General features: G+C 41.7%; 1 protein-coding gene across 1 annotated transcript; it reads right to left on the bottom strand.

Moving 5' to 3' along the window:
* Nucleotides 1-6,549: 6,549 nt before the first annotated feature.
* On the bottom strand, nucleotides 6,550-16,666 carry LOC311128927 (transcription factor GATA-3-like; the record flags this gene model as incomplete). The annotated part of the gene is made up of 5 exons (XM_084161163.1): nucleotides 6,550-6,831; nucleotides 9,597-9,722; nucleotides 11,698-11,843; nucleotides 14,431-14,964; nucleotides 16,429-16,666. The coding sequence occupies 5 exons, from the start codon at nucleotides 16,664-16,666 to the stop codon at nucleotides 6,550-6,552; spliced, it is 1,326 nt and encodes a 441-aa protein (XP_084017289.1).
* Nucleotides 16,667-18,270: the final 1,604 nt, after the last annotated feature.

The following is an 18,270-nucleotide window of genomic DNA, read 5'->3' as shown; positions in this document are numbered from 1 at the left end:
AAGGTTGGCCAGGGGGCATGGGGTCCCGCCACAGGCCAAGAGTTCACCTCAATCACCTTAATACACACATACACACACAGAAACACACACACACAGAATTCCCATCCTCATCCTACATTGCTTCCTTCAATTACGCTGTTAAAACACAGTAGCAAATCTCCTGATTGGACACAGTGGCTCAAAAACAAATGATGGCCAATGGCTGGTAGACTTCTGTTTGGCCTCGCTGAAGTGAAGTCAGAGAAAAGGGCAGTACAGGGGGTGGAGTTGGAGTAGAGACTGGAACATGTATTCTCTGAATTGCCATTGTGTATATTTGTTTGTATAATATGTCTGTTTTTACAAATGAGTTGATCCAGGGTATCGTTTCAAAGGATCTACGTCTAGATTAAGTAACAAGTGTTCACCCATTGATGCTATGGGGTTTATCTTCCAAGTGAGAAAGAAATGCATATGTGTGCCTTACAATATATCATTACTGTATGTATACTAATACTATGCTGTCAAAGCTATTTGAACATTTTGACAGTGACCGAAGACTACAGAACTCAGTAGTATACAGTGGTAAGTGGAATCCAGTTAAGTGAGTATAATGCTAAAAAACTTGGCTGTAAGAAGGCTGAAGCATGTCTTAGGAACCCAAACACAGAACAGATGGTGTGCTGTTTGAATTACATTGAACTTCAAATCGAACCCAATGCACTCTGATAAAAATCACATGATTTTCATACTTTTTTAAATAAAGAAAATAATGATTTTGTAGGCTATTTAAGAATAGGGGCATGTTTTTGCTCTGGTTATTTAATGTACCTAAACCGGTACTTTTACATCCTTGTTCCTCAATCACATACAGTGGGGAAAAAAAGTATTTAGTCAGCCACCAATTGTGCAAGTTCTCCCACTTAAAAAGATGAGAGAGGCCTGTAATTTTCATCATAGGTACACGTCAACTATGACAGACAAAATGAGAAAGAAAAATCCAGAACATCACATTGTAGGATTTTGAATGAATTTATTTGCAAATTATGGTGGAAAATAAGTATTTGGTCAATAACAAAAGTTTCTCAATACTTTGTTATATACCCTTTGTTGGCAATGACACAGGTCAAACGTTTTCTGTAAGTCTTCACAAGGTTTTCACACACTGTTGCTAGTATTTTGGCCCATTCCTCCATGCAGATCTCCTCTAGAGCAGTGATGTTTTGGGGCTGTCGCTGGGCAACACAGACTTTCAACTCCTTCCAAAGATTTTCTATGGGGTTGAGATCTGGAGACTGGCTAGGCCACTCCAGGACCTTGAAATGCTTCTTACGAAGCCACTCCTTCGTTGCCCGGGCGGTGTGTTTGGGATCATTGTCATGCTGAAAGACCCAGCCATGTTTCATCTTCAATGCCCTTGCTGATGGAAGGAGGTTTTCACTCAAAATCTCACGATACATGGCCCCATTCATTCTTTCCTTTACACGGATCAGTCGTCCTGGTCCCTTTGCAGAAAAACAGCCCCAAAGCATGATGTTTCCACCCCCATGCTTCACAGTAGGTATGGTGTTCTTTGGATGCAACTCAGCATTCTTTGTCCTCCAAACACGACGAGTTGAGTTTTTACCAAAAAGTTCTATTTTGGTTTCATCTGACCATATGACATTCTCCCAATCCTCTTCTGGATCATCCAAATGCACTCTAGCAAACTTCAGACGGGCCTGGACATGTACTGGCTTAAGCAGGGGGACACGTCTGGCACTGCAGGATTTGAGTCCCTGGCGGCGTAGTGTGTTACTGATGGTAGGCTTTGTTACTTTGGTCCCAGCTCTCTGCAGGTCATTCACTAGGTCCCCCCGTGTGGTTCTGGGATTTTTGCTCACCGTTCTTGTGATCATTTTGACCCCACGGGGTGAGATCTTGCGTGGAGCCCCAGATCGAGGGAGATTATCAGTGATCTTGTATGTCTTCCATTTCCTAATAATTGCTCCCACAGTTGATTTCTTCAAACCAAGCTGCTTACCTATTGCAGATTCAGTCTTCCCAGCCTGGTGCAGGTCTACAATTTTGTTTCTGGTGTCCTTTGACAGCTCTTTGGTCTTGGCCATAGTGGAGTTTGGAGTGTGACTGTTTGAGGTTGTGGACAGGTGTCTTTTATACTGATAACAAGTTCAAACAGGTGCCATTAATACAGGTAACGAGTGGAGGACAGAGGAGCCTCTTAAAGAAGAAGTTACAGGTCTGTGAGAGCCAGAAATCTTGCTTGTTTGTAGGTGACCAAATACTTATTTTCCACCATAATTTGCAAATAAATTCATAACAAATCCTACAATGTGATATTCTGGAGAAAAAAAATCTCAATTTGTCTGTCATAGTTGACGTGTACCTATGATGAAAATTACAGGCCTCTCTCATCTTTTTAAGTGGGAGAACTTGCACAATTGGTGGCTGACTAAATACTTTTTTCCCCCACTGTAGCTCTCATTCCCTCTGGCAGAGTACAGTGTGATTGAAGTCAATACAGTGACAGTAGCAGAAAATAATAACACTATTGAGATGATGGCTACTTCTTACCATCGTTCATGCACTCTCAATTCCTTGTTTCTCAATCAATTTAGTCTTCTCCCCCATACCCCCCCACCCCAAAGGCACTGTATGTATACTTATATGTATATCAATATGCGTATATGAATATGCTTTACACTTGATGGGGAAGGAGAGCGATGTTGAGGAACTTCAGCCACAATGCGTTCGAAACTGACGCTGAGTTCCTCTTCAATATTCCAACTCAAAACTCAAACAGTCATGATTTTCAAAAGAAAGGGAGAAAATGATTAATTGCTCTTCAGCACCTTCTAGTATGTGGTGGACTAGCTGAATTGCTTGTGACAAAATAAAATCTTACTGCTGTTGCTGTGTAGGCAACACATGGGTTTGGTGTGTTGATGATAAAATGTATTGAAATAGTTGTTCCAACCAAATATATTGTTTTACTCTCTGTGATTGATGTATTTTCTATTGCTGTATCATGGCTGTGTCTGGTTTTTCGCCAGCTTTTTAAGATTGGTACAATATTTACATTATGTAGTCAAAAAGCACATGGATGCTAAGAAACTTGAAATGTGGCATGTAAGAATTTGAGAATTATTATTTTACATGAGGATCTGAATTCATCAGATTGATTTAAGTGAATTCACTAAATTGTCTGAGACAACTAATAACCGCACCAATCAACTCCATACTGTAGAACTATGGAATTCTGAAAACCAAAGACACATTCTAACTTCACATGCTCTCTCCAGAAACATGACTGATTCCTAATAACGAGCTGATACCTACAGTTGAAGTCAGAGGTTTACATACACCTTAGCCAAATACATTTAAACTCAGTTTTTCACAATTCCTGACATTTAATCCTAATAGAAATTCCCTGTTTTAGGTCAGTTAGGATCACCACTTTATTTTAAGAATGTGAAATGTCAGAATAATAGTAGAGAGAATTATTTATTTCAGCTTTTATTTATTTCATCACAATCCCAGTGGGTCAGAAGTTTACATACACTCAATAAGTATTTGGTAGCAATGCCTTTAAATTGTTTAACTTGGGTAAAACGTTTCGGGTAGCCTTCCACAAGCTTCCCACAATAAGTTGGGTGAATTTTGGCCCATTCCTCCTGACAGAGCTGGTGTAACTGAGTCAGGTTTGTAGGCCTCCTTGCTCGCACACACTTTTTCAGTTCTGCCCAGAAATGTTCTATAGGGTTGAGGTCAGGGCTTTGTGATGGCCACTCCAATACCTTGACTTTGTTGTCCTTAAGCCATTTTGCCACAACTTTGGAAGTATGCTTTGGGTCATTGTCCATTTGGAAGACCCATTTGCGACCAATCTTTAACTTCCTGACTGATGTCTTGAGATGTTGCTTCAATATATCCACATAATTTTCCTTCCTCATGATGCCATCTATTTTGTGAAGTGCACCAGTCCCTCCTGCAGAAAAGCACCCCCACAGTATGATGCTGCCACCCCCGTGCTTCACAGTTGCGATGGTGTTCTTCAGCTTGCAAGCGTTCCCCCTTTTTCCTCCAAACAATGGTCATTATGGCCAAACAGTTCTATTTTTGTTTCATCAGACCAGAGGACATTTCTCCAAAGAATACGATCTTTGTCCCCGTGTGCAGTTGCAAACCGTAGTCTGGCTTTTTTATGGCAGTTTTGGAGCAGTGGCTTCTTCCTTGCTGAGCGGCCTTTCCGGTTATGTCGATATAGGACTCGTTTTACTGTGGATATAGATACTTTTGTACCTGTTTCCTCCAGCATCTTCTCAAGGTCCTTTGCTGTTGTTCTTGGATTTATTTGCATTTTTCGCACCCAATTACGTTCATCTCTAGGAGACAGAACGCGTCTCCTTCCTGAGCGGTATGACAGCTGCGTGGTCCCATGGTGTTTATACTTGGTACCTTCAGGCGTTTGGAAATTGCTCCCAAGGATGAACCAATTTTTTTTCTGAGGTCTTGGCTGATTGCTTTTGATTTTCCAATGATGTCAAGCAAAGAGGCACTGAGTTTGAAGGTAGGCCTTGAAATAGATCCACAGGTACACCTCCAATTGACTCAAATGATGTCAGTTAGCCTATCAGAAGCTTCTAAAGCCATGACATAATTTTCTGGAATTTTCCAAGCTGTTTAAAGGCACAGTCAACTTAGTGTATGTAAACTTCTGACCCACTAGAATTGTGATCCAGTGAATTATAAGTGAAATAATCTGTCTGTAAACAATTGTTGGAAAAATTACTTGTTTCACGCACAAAGTAGATGTCCTAACCGACTTGACAAAACTATAGTTTGTTAACAAGAAATTGGTTGAAAAACAAGTGGTTGAAAAACGAGTTTTAATGACTCCAACCTAAGTGTATGTAAACTTCCGAATTCAACTGTAAAGGAGTATTTCTGCCAAGCTTTCTGTTTCATTATGAACACATTTAAAGTGCAGGTCAGTTGTGATTGTGAGAGTTAGCCTGCCTGTCTAGCTGTGAAATTACGTGAGTCCTCCTACATTCACAGTACCACTGTTTATTTCTGCACTTCCTGTTTGTCCTTCACCACAAGAGCTGTCAGTTGCTGCTGTGAATGCTGGGTAAAAATGGCCTGGGGTGTTGCAGACAGATCTGGAGAGGCGTGGGGTGACGATGTGTCAAACATCACACGATGACAACACACCAGAGAACAAAATAAGTATCGCAACAACAGGCTAACATGTCAACAGAGATTAATCTAGTTTATTATTTTCAAAGAAAAATAATAATAATTACGAAACAAAAAAGCAGTCATTTTTTACACTAGTGATTATTATTAAATTTTTACAACCATTCAGTCTGCATAACATAAAGAAATAATTCTACATCTTTGTTTCTTTCGTATTTTTGGTACTCTGAATTATACATACAAATAACAAATACAGGAACTTTTTTCACAATGCATATAATCTGTGGGCCGGAAGAAAGTCTTTCAGGTGATCCAATGTGGCAGTGTGTGTGTGTTTGTGTATGTGAAAGTATGATGTGTGTATATGTGTGTGTATGTGCTAGCATGTGAACACAAACCAACAGCCCGAGACCTATAGCACATCCAAAAAAGAGACGCCTGCAGTCAGAACAATAGACTCTCTACAAGCTTAATGCATCAAACATGTTTTCCAGCAGGCGAAAGTGAAGGCCTGTCCTTTTATCTGTCCTTTCCTTTCCTCCCTCTTATCCCTCTATCCAGGAAGTAGAGGCATCCTCTCCTCCTCTACTCTCCAGCGGCAGTCTCTCTTCTTGCCTTGATTCGTACCCTTCTGTCGTTAGCTGCCCAGGGGCATTTTACTTAATTAAAAAGTCTTCATTAAATGTACTGTATTTCATACAATTTGTACAAATATATTCAAAGTTCATCTCCTCTCGTCTTCTCACAGCTCGGGGGGGGGGGGGGGGGGGGGGGGGGGCACCTGTCATACAGGTGTGTGAAGCAGGGTGAGAAGGGGAGTGGGGGGGGCATCATAAAAGTTGTAGCTTTTGTAATGATTGTTTATAATCTGGGGCATCATAAAAGTTATAGCTTTTGTAATGATTGTTTATAATCTTTGCTTTTCCCATGAATAATGGCATTTTGCACACAAATGGGATTCCGGATTGGGGGTTATCAGCTGGGATGACACAGTCAGTGAGTGGGTGAAGCTTCAGGATCTTTTCTCCCAGGTCGGAGAACAACAATGGTCTCCCCAGGAGTCAGAAAACCACAGTCATTGAGTCAGTCTGCCAGGCTTTGAGTATCGCAGTAGATACACTTGATAAAGATGAAAAAAGATACAACTGAACAAAAGCAAGGACCCATAGAGCCTGTCTCCCTCACACCGAGGTCAGATCATAGGCGGCTTGGTGGTGGAGCAGAGCGGTTGGTTATGGGTAGCAGAGATCAGTTTGGTTGTCTTTCAGCTTGGAATTCAGGTAAGCTAAGAGAACTGAGGGTAAGAGGATGGGGGGGTTAGTTGTTGATTGAGGCATTTTTGGAGGTGGGTGGTACCATTGGGGTCTTCTAGCCCATGGCAGAGACCATACTGGAGTGGGGGTGGGGGGCGAAGGAGGAGGGGTGCATGGGTGTTGGAGTGGACAGCATGTGGCCGGAGTGTGAGAAGGGGGGGAAGGAGGACATGTGGCGGGACAGAGCGGCGGGGCTGAACGAGCTGCTCTTCTCCATCAGGCTCTTGGAGAAGTCGTCCATGCTGTCGTGGGACTTTTTGCTCTTCTTCGACTTGCTGGACATCTTCCTGTTCCTGGTCTGGATGCCCTCCTTCTTCATGGTGAGAGGTCGGTTGATCTGGGGGACAGACAGACACATGGGGTTAATGCACCAGGGTTAAAACAAGCAAGTTATTCAATACTATTATTTCATAGGTTAGTGACATCAAGGAGTTATTTAAGTTGAAGGAGCAGAAATAGTAATATGAGTCAGAGTTAAACTGAGCCAAAATATCAAAGCGCAGCGTTCATGCTTTTTGATGTACTTTGATGAAGCGAAGAAACGCTGACAAACAATGAAATTTAAATCCAAGCATTGAGCTCTCTTTATCACTCGTATCTTGTAAAGCGCATTTGAATTGTGTCAATGCATTTGCACCAACAAACAAAAAACAAACCAAAACAAACAGAATTGGAGAGGGGCGACACAAATACGTTTCTAATTTCAAAAGAGGTCGAGCTCAGGGTTTGGGGGACACTGTGATATGTAATGGAGTCCCGTTATAGAATAAATCTGTCTGTCCCATTGTTAGTGGTAGGGGGTAGGGGGAGAGTAGGGTGTGTGTGTGTGTGAGTGTCAGGGCGAGTCCACGTTTGGCTGGATTTAAACGCTGATTCCCTTAAGCTGGGCTGGATCTTAGGCTACTGCCATGCCAGGGAGAGGGAGACAGAGGGAAAGACATAGAGAGAGTTGGAAAGATGGAATGAGAGAGAGTGGGAAAGTGAGAGAAAGAGAGAAAGAGAACCTGGCAGCCACCGTCCTAACCAGCCGACCAATGAGACACATGGCCATGACGACTGCCGTCGCCGGCCAAGTCCGCCTCTCTACCCTCCACCCTCCATCGCAGCCTTCTGCATGGGCATCTGCCGGCCAAAATGGCCCGAGCTGCCATATTCCTGCACAGGTTTCAGCTGGGAATGAGAGCCGGATGATGGAATTCCAGCTCAGGGCAGGATTATCAAGGAGAGGTGGATGAGGCCGGCTGCTTCCCTGATCTTTAGGACCGCTGCCCTGGGAAATGGGAACAGGGATTTCAACGCCTCACTTCTGTCACTTCCTTTGAGACGTTATTGGCATTTTTCGCTGACTATATTTTAGCACAGAGTGGCCCAGATGATTAACAAAGGGCAAAGAGCTATGGCCCCTGAGCGATGTGGTTTCACTGTTTCTATATGACGTAGGGTAAAAGCGAAGGGCTTCTCTGTGTTTCTAGCTGCTAGCTAGGCGTTGAAATGCAGCGCGCCCAACTAAAGCTGGCCAGGCTTTAGTGCTCTTTGATGCTCAAATGTATGCCATGCATCTCACATAGGAAGCCCTAGGCCTCCGCCCATTGCATCAAACAAAACACAACACACTCAGAGCTTTACTCAGTGACCACCACAGAGCATTCAGTACATAACCACACCTATAATAACCTGAAAACAACCACAAACTGTATGCAATGGTCTCAGGTTGACCACACTGCAAACACCCTGACTCACACATCAGTGAACGTTGAGGAACATTATTTCAGATTGTCAAGGAGCAAAAAACTGATTTGGGTGTCAACACTGTCTGTCACATCTTTGTGGCAACTTTATTTTCACAAGCATCCAATAAATATGTCCATACACGTTTACTGTAGCCTACAGCCAGTCTCAAAATGGAAAGGCTATCAAGGTCTCTGAGGTTAGCATTAGGTTGCTGTCACGTGCAGCCACTGTGGCCACTGTGCAGGTTAGGAGTCATTGTGCACGAGGGAAGAGAGGCTTCATATAATGTACCATGTAAAATGTGAGCAGGCCCCAACAGAAATCTGAATTTACCAAAACAAACACATTTTGCTATTAAGCCGAGATCGGGTCAGTTCAAAAGATAATATGTAACTGGGAAATATTATTATTCTCCCTGATAACCTGAGTAAAAATCTCTTTCTTCAGTCTTAAAGAATCTTCCAAAACCAACATAGGGAAATGATTTAACAGGAGCACTTGGAGTGTAGCAGGATAGGCTATAGATTTCCCCTGCGCCAGGATAAGGGATACCCTATCAGATCAACTCTGGAGGGGAAAAGAATGGCGAGCTCTCTCATGTCAAGGTTGAATAGGCTATAAGTAAAATATAATAATAATAATAATAATAATAATAATAATAATAATAATAATAATAATAATAATAATAATTGGTTTTGCTAGTTAAATTATGCAGCAGCTCTCCATCTTGGCGCAGAGTGTGTGCATGGGAGAGAGAGAAAGCGAGAAAGGGAGAGAGAGAGAGAGAGAGAGAGAGAGAGAGAGAGAGAGAGAGAGAGAGAGAGAGAGAGAGAGAGAGAGAGAGAACTGGTCCTGGGGGTCCTCAAATTGAGGAAGTGAAATGATGTGGTGGGGCAGTAACCAGCACGCCCCAAAACGAATCAGGCGGATTGGTGGTCAGAGGGGGACTCAAAGTCCCTGGCACTGATGTAACCAAAAGGCCTGAAATAAGATCGGTCTGAAAATTAATCGAATTTTAATTAAGCTCTTCTTTAATATTCAAAAGCCAAGCTGCACGCATGGGGCTTAATTCGGCTCTCTCATATATTTTGATTCGTACATGTGACTGCGAATAAATCACATGAATTATATTTCTTATCGCTTGTGGCCCCACAATTCACATTAGGGACGATTGCGATAAATATTTCAAGGACTATAGAAAAAATATCTAAAATGAGCTTTGAATGTACAGAGAAAAAAAGATGGGAGGAGAGAATAAATTAAAAGAAAGAAAGAAAAGTGAGGAAGAAAATAAAGGATATGAAAGACGACACATGCTTAGATAAGTTAGTAGATATCTTACTATAATGTAAAGGCAGTTGTTTTGCTTACATTGTGCAGTTTGTAGTATAGACCGCAAGCGTTACACACCGGGTCCCCGTTGGCGTTTCTTCGCCACAGTGTTGTCGTGCTTGTTTGACAGTTTGCACATGATGTTCCTGCCCGTCTTGCTGCAGACTGGAGAAAAATGAGATAAAAAAACATGCATATCAGTCATAAGGCCATTTCCTAGGCTATCAAACCAAATGTTGCATTTATAATACTATTAAAATACATTACTAACATATAGCTTTCTGCAAAGCTCTGTCTTTCCAACTTTCAAAATTCCAAAACAGCGCTGCTTTGACTCGAGACTAAAAATAGCATCATGCGCACATGCCCTCTCAAGAGTAAATATTTACAGACGACATAAAAGCAGTGGCATGAAATGGGACCTATTAAATCTGATTACATTTCCCCGTTAAAGCGACTAAGTGCTTAAGTAACAGTAAGACAGTGTCTGCTCCATATGTTTAAATATGGAACTCAACAGTTTATACAAATAAACTACAATTCGTTTTAGGGTGAGAGCATGATGGCGGACAAAATCATGTATTTTTTAAACAAATCGCCATCCTCCCATGGGAGGACGAATATATGTTGAATCATCAATATGTGCATAGCAAGATCAAACAATCATTATTCTGCTGTTTTTACATAGCTAATCATGTTGAGCAGTCAAGGGGGTTTTCACAATATAAAATGGCTAATGGATAAAATGGACAAAGTGATTTGCTTGAGGATGAAGATGGTAAGCTTGACTATCGCCATATTGTCCACATTGACATACCATATAGGCTATTAGCTAATTACAGAAAAATTATTTTTTTAAATTAGGAAGAGCTAATGCCCTGATTTACATTCAAGATACGTTTCGACTTGCATGGGGAGAGGACTCTACATTCCCATGGATTGAAACGCCTGCCTCAGACGCCAGTTAGCTGGCCGGCCTGACATTGATGTTATAATCTATAAAACCAATCGATAGACGAGATGACCGAATAGGACACAGTACCCGTTAACACCGAATGGGCTAAACAAAAGGCACTACACTATCTTTCGGAGGGATTTCCAATTATCTACATCTGGTGGCCTAATAACCCATGTTCATGCGTGACTTAAATCATGTAATTGCTTTGCACACCAATCTTGAGTTCCATTAACGCGAAAATAAAGTGCTTGTGTACTGGAAAATGGAGCTCACTGTATCCATCTTCTGCCAGACTTCTTCTTCAGACTTCCATCTCTCTTTTCTCTTTTCCTTTTCTCCCTCTTTTCCCTCCCTCAGTATTTGAACATTCTGCAGAGATTCCCTGAGTTCTGAGAAGAACAATCTCGAGTCGTGACTCCTGTGTGCCCTGGGCCGCTCCTTGCGCTGATTTGGTCCCCCGGTCCCCTTCATGTTTAGACTGGGGAAGCGGGCTATGTTGTTAAAAGCGATTTATCTGCGTTGCTCAGATATCCGGCAGCTTTTTCCTGGGAAGTCGGTTTTTCACATTAGAGAGAGAAGGAGGGATGTAGGCTAGAGCAGAAACTGGCTGGCTGCTAAAAGAGCAGTCCACGCGAGGCGTCCCCTGCCTAGAAAGTTTTCCCCTTTATCTAACCATGCAGGGAGATAGGGGAACTGCTCTATAGAACTCAGCTTTCTGGTGTTAAAAAGGTTAGGGGGTTCCTCTCCAAATACTGCAGGGTGCATGGTAGCCTACATCTCTCATCTAAACCATATAAACGTCCAATTCTAAGTATGCCATTTACAGTATGTCAACTGCAGATATTATTCCTATGTGGGCAGTGAGGACTTGGATGGAATATTTTTCGATTTGCCTCAATGCAGGATAAGAGGAAGATATTTTCTCATATATTTTTTTCCTCTAAGAAATATCAAACAGTAGGGCAATTGAAGCGGGATAAAAAGAATAGTTGATGAAGCAAATCATTAAAAAAAAAAATCATAACAATAGTAATAATAAATCTGCAGTTTGCTATTACTGTATATCTAAAAGATTTCGAGACCTGCACTTGGCGAGTCAATTTCCTGCAGCTAACACTTCTTCCTGGGTAGAGAAAGAGAGAAAGACGGAAGTGTCATCAATACAAAGTGGCAGGGACATACCAGTCGTCGCTTGGGTTTGATGAGGGGCCGATTCTGCCCGTTCATCTTGTGATAGAGTCCGCAGGCGTTACACAAATAGTGACCAGTGCCATCCCGCCTCCAGAGCGGGGTCGACGTAGCTCCACAGTTAACGCACTCTCTACCTTCTGAAAGCAGAAACGAGACACAACATGGAGAGAGCGCCGAGATCAGTTCGCCCCTTATAAACTAAACATAGCATCTCACATCTGAAACACTTGATCCCTCAGGTCAAGAGGGAGAAAGGTTGTTATAAACATCATAGAAAATGTAATCACACAAAATAATTAATTCTAATAGTAGCATAACATTCATATCACACAGTAATAATAAAACAAATAATACAAATACTACTGCTAGGCATACTACTACTACTACTACAAGGCATACTACTACTACTACTAATAATAATAATAATAATAATACAGTGGGCCTATAACAATGCATTGAATATTCAAAGTGCAAAAAAGCCCCGCCTCTATTAGGCTACAACTGACATCAACATTTGACCCTGGAGTTAGTAGGCCTATTCCAATTCATAGTGTTTCGAAAATTACCTCATACAATCTGTCTGACATCATACAAACATCTGACTATCAATTGAATAAAGCAGGTCTATTATGGTCGAATACTGTCACAATGTGGTCACACATCATTTAATCAAATACATCATCTATGAATTCAAACTGATAGCCTATTTTTAGAAAAGGGCGTGCATAATCTATGGGGTCAATCATATATTTTTGTGATTAAAATGTGCCCTCTTCTTTCTCCCACACACACAAACTCTCATTTCACAGTGGTGTATAGTAATAATAATAATATGTTCTTGTAAAATAGGCTAATTAATAAATATTTAAGCCTGTCTTTCCAAACCAGCATTTGGGTTTGACTGGCACTTCTCTAGTGACACCGACAGTTTCATTAAGGGGGTCTACTGATCCATAGACCTATGTGGCCTCACCACTGAAACTGAAACAACCGAGCAGCGCGGCAGGATTATTTGAAAGCATAGACCCGTATAGAGAGGAGGCCTTTGTTCCGCGCCGTGCCTTTACGCCTCTACTCACCCGCACATCCCCTTTTGACTGCAAAAACCGCTCCACTTCTTCAGAGACTGATATGCGTCACTTCTGGTTCTGCCTTGTTAGATGTGATAGACATTGCAGAGACCTCAGCAGACACCGAGGACGTTGTAAATCAATAGTGTTTTTAGAGACAGGACACTGGCTAACGCAGCTAAACAAATGTATCCACTCCACAATAGACCTCTGAGAAATAGGCTACTACAGGTTTTTGTATTGCGCAAGGCGTGTTCCGGGTTTGATGGTTAGAAGACCACAGAGTCGACCTTTCTGCATGACTTCTTCTCAACTTCAGGTTTGCAATTTAGACACATTCCATTATATGACCTCATTAATAGATAACCTCTTTAAGATTCATTTTAGAGGATGTATCTTTAAGCACATTACAGCACACACATACTTTATCCTCAAATTAAAATGATTGTTTTTGTAGTAGTAATAAGCGAATATTATTCAGCATTGAATAAGCCTGATGATATGCATCGACTAATCCACTGTTTTCTATATTTCTCCTAATGCTACGTGGCACTGATATTAATCTCATTACAGTTAACTGGTTTCGAGTGGTGCCTGAATAATTTTTGTATTTGTATTACCCCCACTTGTTTGGATAATATTCCGCCTCGCCAGTCGTGCCCCTCTGCCACGGAGAGTGCTCATTCGTGATTACCCCCTCTCAATGCAGCCCCGCATCCGGACTCTATCAAAGTTATTACTGGCTCTGCGTAAACAATGCAACTGTCGCGTGCACCAGTCTGACAGTAATGGGATTATCTTAAACATATAAACGGGCGAGACAGCCATGCAGGCCGCCGTCACAGAGCTAGCCTTGTCCCTCTCTCGCTCTCTCCCTCTGTGAAAAATAGAACAACTGAAAACGGATCTGGTTTAGGCCTATACACAGAGCTTAAAAATATTCTGAACTCATCTGCGTTAAGGGCACTAAGGCTGTTTAATTATTCACTGGACTTAATTCCTTTGCTTTGGAAAGTGGAAAACCGTTCAATCTCATGTGGGCAAATGCGCTTTGAATGATTTAATTCGCTTTCTATTCTAAGCAATGTGTTCTGACAAATCAGGGTGCTGATTGAATGCGATTAAACATGTTTGTATAGCCTAATAACATATAGAAACGTTATAATGTCCCCAATTAAAATTGTTACTCAGTCAAATTGATGTAGAGATAGAAACCTGGATTATCCATGCACGATTTTTCCTACAAGATTCATTTATTATTATTTAGAATGTATTAATATTGTTATTATTATTATTATTATTATTATTATTATTATTATTGATGTTATTGTTATTGCTATTATTATTGATTTGTATTATTATTACCACCACGTGCTTTCCTTGGCACTGCTATTGTATTTTTCCCTCAAACGAATCTTGTGCATGAGTCCCTTTGAGACACATTTTACTTTCTATGGGCCTGCAAGGGCTGGAGAAATGCCTGTCGCTCAAAGCAAAATGGCATGCCAATAACCCAAAATAAGAGTTTTTTTGTGTGGAGAACGAAAAAAGGTCCTGATTCTGAAACGGGTACATTGGGATTACACCTGGATATCATCAATACCATATATTCTAAGGTGAAATCAAATGGTAATATAATAAAATGCACGCCTACCTGAACATGACCTTGTTTTTGGTCTTGTTTTGGAACCATAACTAGAAGATGACCCACCTATCAGGCTACTTGGTGGGAAGAGGCCTGGGCCGTATTCGGGGACATAGGATGGGTATGTGGCGATGGGGTGATGATGGTGGGCGGAGGATTGCGCTCCGATTGATGCCATGCTCCGGCTGTGAGACTCCAGTTTCATGCTCTCGGCCAGGGACACCTGGTACTTTATGCACTCTTTTTCCTCCTGTTGGCGACTGTTGCTGCTTGAGCCCGGAGTGGAGATGCCTGGGTCAGGGGACACGTCTTTCGGAGGAGTGGGGGGAAAGGTGAAGAGGTGCGGGCTGGAGTGGCCCCCGGACAGGGAGGAGGAGGACGCCGGGGGGTAGACGGAGAGACCTGCCGGGGAACCGTGGTGCAGTGAGCTCTTTTGGAAAGGACTCAGGTTCCATGGGGAAGTACTGTGGTGCTGCATTGCTTTGCTTCCGTCCAGCCACGGCAGAGAGCCGTGCAGTAGAGAGGGGCGACACACCTGACTACCTGTAATAGAAAATAGGATGATAGAACGGTGTCAGTATTTTTCTCGGTGATGAAAATTACAATATGTCTTCATTCAATTAGACTACTCTCACGATATGATAACTTTCCCTTATGATCATTTTGTTGACTTTAAACAACAATATTACACATGTATGCTGTTTTAAGTCTTGACTTTTGACACAATGTAGGCCCAGGCCTGCTATGACAATAACACAAATAATATCACTTCGTGACAAATTAAAGGTGCACCTCAGTCACTGTCAATTAACGTTTGGTCACACTTCCTTTGGAAACAAAACATTATAAATATGACAAGGTCTTATTCGTTTGATATTTATATGTGTGCTTTACTTGTGGAGAAACTGAAACTACAATGACTTTCGATTATTTTCAGCCTATAAATCCATCATGGTAAACATAAAAAAACATATGCAATTTTAGTAAAACACCACCCACGATTTCTCTTCGGGGACACAAGATAAAACTGCACACCAGGCCTACACAACTGACAACACATGCTCTGACCCAAATTGTCCCTCTTGACTCCAGCCTACTTTATTTTTTTTTGTCTTGCCGAAACCCAGGGCCTGAATGACAGTGTCAGAGCAGCAGTGTGAGTAGCACGCCTGTCTCAGTGCAGAGGGTGTTTTAGCATAGGAAGCCTCGCTACAGAAACCGGGTCATGATTCACTATTCCGATCAGGAAGTAATGTCAATAAATTAAACCAATTGCTCTTCCGCAGTTATTTTCTCTCCAAGAATATCTATAATTAAATTATAACTCATAGTTTACCTGCCATAAAATGTACACGGTTGTGTGGTGAAGTATGATAGTCTGAAATGACAAAATATATATCATGGGGCCTTTGCAAATTCTCTCTGCACGTAGGTCTACACATTCATTCGTTTGGTAACATATTTGAATTTATGCATGATATAAACATACATGTCATATTTGACAATAGTAACATGCTGTTAATCTGTCATTCATGTTAATGTATTTGATTTAAACATATGTCATTGATTTCAAATTGCTCGACTGATAGTGACCACCTTCCCTTCTTACATCTGATTTTACTGTGCTAAAATCGCACTGAACATAGAATTAGAACAATGAAACAGAGTGGTCTTACTCACTGTTATAACAAATACCTATACTCACAACTGCAAAGATATGAAACCAAAGGTACACTACCAGAGAGGTAAGCCACACATAACAGAGGACTGCATGGTTTCATATGGCGCTCGCATTTTTTAAATTAGCCGGATCAGCTGAGTCTAAAACCTATTAGACAAATACTTCGGTTAAGACATTTTAAAAATGGACAACCATCTGAAGACGAATTATTCTTATGTTAGCTCTATCCGAGTTAAATATGACCATGCCACATATACATAAAATAAGAGATCGATGTCTCTAATTCAATAGTAGCCTAAAACGATGCGTAATGAAGCAGTACTTACTATGTGGAGGAGGTGGGTACCTCTGGACGGCTCGGACTGAGTTCCCATAGTATGGAGATACGTGGTTGCCCTGTGAGTCGATATTAAACAGTACATCCACATCTTCGGCGAGGGGATACTGCGAGGGGTCCATGTACGAGTGGCCGAGGCCCGGGTGGTGGGAACCGGGATGCTGTTCGTTTAGCACCGATGGGTGGTGATGGCTCATCCATCGAGGTTGGTCCGCGGATACTTCCATAGCTTTTTAGCAAACGTTCATACACACCGAAGTGAACCGATACAAGTCAAGTAAGAAAAAAAATCTGTCCGAATTCCTGCTTTGTTTAATCCACAGTTTTCTTCGTTACCTTCGTTCACCTGGAGATGAAAATAAAAATGTCTTTAAAAAATATGTTGTTCCCCCTATGTTGATGTTATTTACAGTCTATTCAAATGCGATTATTTGGCAGGGATTCACATTAATGTGAATTTGCCCGGGTAATAAATAAAATAAACTTGTTCAAAACATACATTCAAAAAATAATGTTTCACTTGAATGTTGTCATAAATAGATCCAAGGTCGTATCCAGTCCCACTCAAAGTTCCTCAACTTTTCCCTGACAAAGTTTCTATATTATTAAGCCGATTCAACAAGTTGTAGAGGTATATGTTTAGACGCAGCCTTGTTTGCAGTAGGTGGCTTAGTGCAAACTGACTAGCACCGAACTCACAGATCAAATCTCTGTTTGTGCGCAGCGGCAACCCTCTCCACTTACTTCGCTTCTCTCTCTCTCTCGCACTCCCTCTAGCTCTCTCACCCACTCTCTCTAGCTCTCTCTGAACTCTCTCGGCCCCAGTGTGTGTATGTCTCTCTCTCTCTCGCTCTCTCTCTCTCTCTCTGTTTTTTTTTTTTCTTTTTTTTTTACAGTGAAGGCATTCTTTCAGGATGGCGCCAGGCAGCTCAATGCTTGCAGACAGCTGTGGCGCGACGCAACTTAAGGAGGGTCTGTCAGTGTCATCAGTGGGGGAGGGGCCTGCCCTGCTCACCCTAATTGAATATAGTGGGCCAGGAGAGATGACCAAGAACTGCTGCAAGGATTTTTCTTTCACAGACCCTGCAAGTGTCTCACCAACAGTAAATACATGTAATTTCATATTCAGATAATTTTTCTTGAAAGCAAATACCGGTACACAAACGCCTTCATGCCCATCATACACAATGTATTGTGCATTATAACTCAATTACAACCCATAATGAAGTGGGGTTTTTTCCATAACAAAATATGGACATCTTATATGCACATCTCAATTAGACTTAATGAAAAACAACACATCCATTTAATTATATTATATTATTTTCTATTCTAAAGTAGGCTGCTTTTTAATGCAGTATCTGTATCAATGAATCCTGCTGGCCACAATAATATTTCTGGGCTTGTCATGAAACTATATATATAAATAGAAAGAGACAGCACGTGAAGCCTATTGCTCAATAACGAGGGACCAGTGGCAGTCTGGCAGGTGTGGGACGCCCATTTTCTTAAAATTGTGACAGTGCGTCCTCTCGCGGTGACAGATGCGTTATTATAATGGCAGGCTATGACTTTACTCCCCAAATTGGGCTGATTTCCTCGCTTCACAGAGCAGGGGCGGGCGAGGACGCCAGAGTTGCTGAACTGCAGTCTGGAAAACACTCCACTGCATTACTGCCTGGCTCCTCAGCTGACTTTAACAGACTAAGAGAGAGAGAGTATTCTCCCAGAGTATTAGACTGCTTGTCTCTCCCCCAACACAGAGATAGACAAGCAGCAAATGCCCTGACATGTCATTATTAATTCAAAAAGACTGCATTAAATGTAACTT

This window comes from Coregonus lavaretus, assembly GCF_964263955.1.
Source record: "Coregonus lavaretus genome assembly, chromosome: 5".
NCBI classification, from domain to species: Eukaryota; Metazoa; Chordata; class Actinopteri; order Salmoniformes; family Salmonidae; genus Coregonus; species Coregonus lavaretus.
The sequence above is the reverse complement of the archived record's forward strand: the minus strand, read 5'-3'. Positions and strand labels throughout refer to the sequence as shown.